At 59.5% G+C, this 4092-nt stretch overlaps 1 protein-coding gene across 4 annotated transcripts in view; it reads left to right on the plus strand.

Moving 5' to 3' along the window:
* Positions 1-1020: 1020 nt before the first annotated feature.
* The window catches only part of Lrrc56 (leucine rich repeat containing 56), a 14739-nt gene continuing 11667 nt past the window's right edge, over positions 1021-4092 (plus strand). For 3 of the 4 annotated variants that reach the window (XM_023722763.1, XM_023722762.1, XM_023722764.1), the window contains exons 1-3: positions 1021-1129; positions 2560-2630; positions 3136-3323. In XM_023722763.1, coding sequence (XP_023578531.1) covers positions 3147-3323 — 177 coding nt within the window. In that variant the 5' untranslated portion in view covers positions 1021-1129; positions 2560-2630; positions 3136-3146. Of the gene's footprint in view, positions 1130-1209; positions 1285-2559; positions 2631-3135; positions 3324-4092 lie in introns of those variants that run through there. The other variant, XM_023722765.1, reaches the window with a different exon arrangement.

The raw sequence follows: 4092 nt of genomic DNA on the forward strand, positions 1-4092 counted from the left end.
GCGGGGCGGGGGTTCGGGCGGGCACCAGCTGGGCCCGCGCATGGGCTCCGTCCGCGGCGTGTGCGGCTCGGGCTGCGGGCTTAGGGCGCGGGCGGCTGAGACTCGGTTGGCCCAGGGCTCGCCCCGCCCAGGTCCTCCCTGAGCCCGTCCGTCAGTCCAGCACGACCTGCCATTGGTGGTGCTTTGGCGAGCCCCGCCCCAGGTCCGGCCCGTCACGGCCTACTGCGGTTGGCCCAGCGACCCATCAATCAGGCGCTGCTTCCTGGCGTGGCGCGAAGAGTGGGCCAAAGTTCCGGGTTACGCAGGTTACCAGGCTTCTTCAGGGAACAGGCAGGCTCTTCTGAGTCGCGGGATACGCGTGGTAGCCGCCAGCCGCGCCAGCACCCCGAAAGTCCAAGGGCTCAGAGGGAGGGAAGTTCAGTGCGGTGTGACAGCCAACACCGCGGACGCTCCGAGCTTGGGCCTTGAGGGCTCGGAAGCTTTCAGGGGTGTCTGAAACCCAGCTTGGGTTTCCCAGGTCCCCCAAAACATCCCAGGTCCCATTCCTGCTGCAACTCCCAGTGAACCCCGCAAATCCAACCTAAAAGTTTCCAAGGGGAACGAAGTGAAGTCTCCCCCGAGCCCAAGCACTGTTGCTTCCTCTATAGTATTTTTAACATATTTTTGAAATTTAAAGAAAATGTCCAAGTACATCCTTTCCGAAAACCGAGAAGTGTTACTGGGAGGCCGCGGCGGGACTGCTGTGCCCGCTCACGTGTGCTCCAGACTTTGAGACCGGCTCGCCTAGACGTAGTCAAGAGGCGGATACCCAGAGCCCGCGGGCCGGCCGCGGGGCCACGGCCCCAGAGCGCGCCGCTGCAAGCCTCGCGGCGCAGCAAGCCTCTCATCTAGAAGGTGCTTTGGGATCGCAGCGCCACGCCCTCTCTGACGCATGTCCCGGCAACGGTTGCTAGGGGGCGGGGCTCAGACCCGGAGCCCGGCGCCCTCCTGGGAATGTTTGGGTATTCAAATGAGGTCCCGCCCCCGTTGCCCTGGCGCTGGAACCCGCGGCCGCAAGAACAGCCCGCAAGTGTTGAGAGCACCCTCAGCAGAGGGGCCCAGAGCTGGGACACTCGGGCCCAGCCGGCAGGTGAGAGCTGGACGCTGCCTGGCCACAATCCAGAGCCCAGCCATGGCCGAGATGTCAAAGGTGGGACCTGGCTGAGCTGCTCAGACCCCGATCGGGACTGGAAGAGGCCTGAAGGTCACAGAGGCAGGGTCCAGCGCGGCTCTGACGACTCCAAGGCAGGCTCTCAGTGGAGAGAGAGGGAACCTGATAAGCCAGAGGTTAACCCAACTCTGGAGTGTAGAGAGACTGAGGAGCCCCCGTCTGCAACCTGGGGATGTGGGGTTTCTCAGAACAACAGCGTGTGTAGGGCTGCGGCAGGCTCTGGCCGGAGGGAGAGTTTGGGGTCTGGGTTGGAGCTAATGGGAGCTTTGAGCCCACAGCTACCACCACTGACGCGTGAATAACAAGGATGTGGTGCTGAAATCCACGGGCCTAGCCGTGGCAGCATCTGACCAGCAGCCGCCCGTGGGCACCAACAGGAGTGACCTGGGCCCAGAGAGTACAGTGGGGTCTCCTGCTGCGTGGCAGGGCTCAGCACGGGGTGGGGGGGGGGAAGCAGTGGAGAGGTGCTGGCTGAAAATCCATGAGACTGCTGTGGGCTTTGCTGAACTGCTCATTTTGTAGCCTGGACCCCTGAGGCCCAGAACCTGGACACCTTGTCTTTCCCACTGCTCTGCCAGCCTTGCTGACCACATCTCTGACCCTGGGGCTGAGGCCTGAGGGACAGCATGAATCATTTTAATAAATGAAACAGGTGGGGGCCAGGGAGATAGCTCAGCAGCTTAAGTCCTGCCTAGCAAGTGCAAGGTCCAAAGTTCAAGCCCCAGTACTGCAAAAAGAAAGAAAGATGTGGCAGACCACATTCCCTGATTCCTTCACAAGCATTTTGTTGTGGACACAGCCTACAAATGTTCTACCTGCACAGGGCTAATCTGATCACAGAAATAGATCTGGGAAGGGTGGGTAGGGATGGGGCAGTAAAAAAATCAGCAAAACGTGAATGGAGGGCAGAGGAAGAGGAGATGGTGAACCTTCTGGGTAGAGCTCTGGCCTCGCAAGCCCCTGTGTTGGTCTAGGGTTAGGCCAGGCCTCTGTGTCATTAAGGAGCCTAGTGCAGGTGACAGGGCATGTGAGGCCACTTCTGGAGGCTGGGCACAGGAGGGACAAAATGCAGGAGGGGCTGGTGGATGGGAGACACCCCGAGCCACAACTGGGGTCCTTTCAGGAATAGAGGGAATGGCATCTGGGTGAGGACCAACTCCTCATTTGCACCCAGGGAAGCTTCTGTGTCACTCCCTGTCTTCCTCCTCATCTGGGCAGATCCCTCAGCTGAACCATCACAGGGAGTGCAGGGCCCCACCCCACCTCCTCTGTACCCACTCACTTTTGGGTGCTGGTGCCCCTGGGTACAGTGACTTGGCCAGGAGCCTAACCCAATCCCTGTCTCGCAGGGGTCACCTGTGGACACATGCTGCCCCCAGGCCTGGATGTTTGACCCACAGTGGAAGGCAGCTGCCTGCAGGTAAGGACTTGGCCAACACAGGAGTAGGTGGGGGTACCCAAGACATTGGTCCTGGGCCCAGGCATGGAAAGCATTGCATGGAGAAGGACCTCAGCCTGGAGTGCCTGGCAGAGGCTGCTGGCCACCATGGACAGCTGGCTTAGCACATCTAGGCTCCTAGCCTTTGGGCTCTAGTGAGGAGTGTTGAGCTGGCGCTCATCTTTTTGTTTTTCTTCTTTTTTTTTTTTTTTCTTTTTAGCAACTCCTGGTGGTACCAGTAACCTCAAACTTTTTTTTTTTTTTTTTTTTTTTTTTTATGGAACTGGGGATTGAACTCAGGCCCTTGCGCTTGCCAGGGACGCGTTTATTCCACTGAGCCATCTCCCCGGCCCTGGTGCTCATCTTGTGGCACGGAAGGAAACAAAGCAAAAACGGGAGGCACTGGGAGGTTTAGGCAGCCAGGGCCCTCCAGGCTACAGGTGTGAGCCACAGTAGCAGTCAGCCCTGCCCTCTACCCTCCCGGCAGGTTGTGCGTGGATGGACCCAGCCAGGAAGGGACGCCCAGGGCTTTGGCCACACTTCACCAGTGTCCAGGTGCGGGAGTTGAGCTGGCAGGGCCCGCACAATCCCTGCCCACAGAGCAAGGGCCTGAACAGGCTCCAGGATAGCCACAAAGAGCAACGGGTAGAAGAGCCCCTCTCCCCTGCCCACCTGGTGAGTGTAAGGGCCTGCTCAGGGAGGCCTTCTAGGTCCCTTTTTTTGTAGATCTGCAGCTGCCCTTAGCACAGACCCCACAGCTAGGTGCCCTCTACCTCCCCTAGGGGCTCCTAAGGCCCCAAAGCACCAGCAACCCAGGTGACACAGATATCTCCAAGCATGGTCACCGACAGGGCTGAGTTGGGCTGGGTCCCAGAGTACTTGCCGAGGCTGTTGTCCTGGAGTAGAGGAAGGGGCAGTGCATACCCAGACCACAGGGGCTCTACATAAGGAGGGAGTAGGCAAACAGGGGCTGTACGTGAGGCTTGACAATCCAGGCATAGGCAGAGGCTTCCCTGAACCTGCTGTGGGACACCAGGGTTCACCGTGGCCCGAAGCCCAGAAGTTCTGCCCAGGCACACCACATAAGCAGCAGCTCCCAGCATCCAGAGGATGCCACCCATCGTGGGCCACCTGGGGAGATGAGAAGACCCCATGGCTATAGGCACCACCAGGGTCCTCCCTCTGAATGTACCACCTGGCCCATCACATGCCCTCCAAGGTGCCCACTAACCCTAGACAGGGAGTCCAGCACCTGGGAGACCATGCTTACATTTCACACATGCAGAGAAGGCATCACCCAGGAGGCCTGGAGCAGCTATGACCAGGGCAGCCCCTGAGACACAAGATGCCTGCGTGCTTCTCATGCACAGATCCAGGGTAGGCTGTGCACAGCCTTGGGGTGAAGTCTCATGCACAGATCCAGGGTAGGCTGTGCACAGCCTTG

Source organism: Octodon degus, unplaced genomic scaffold (genome assembly GCF_000260255.1).
Source record: "Octodon degus isolate 3935 unplaced genomic scaffold, OctDeg1.0 scaffold00093, whole genome shotgun sequence".
In the NCBI taxonomy this organism is placed as follows: domain Eukaryota; kingdom Metazoa; phylum Chordata; class Mammalia; order Rodentia; family Octodontidae; genus Octodon; species Octodon degus.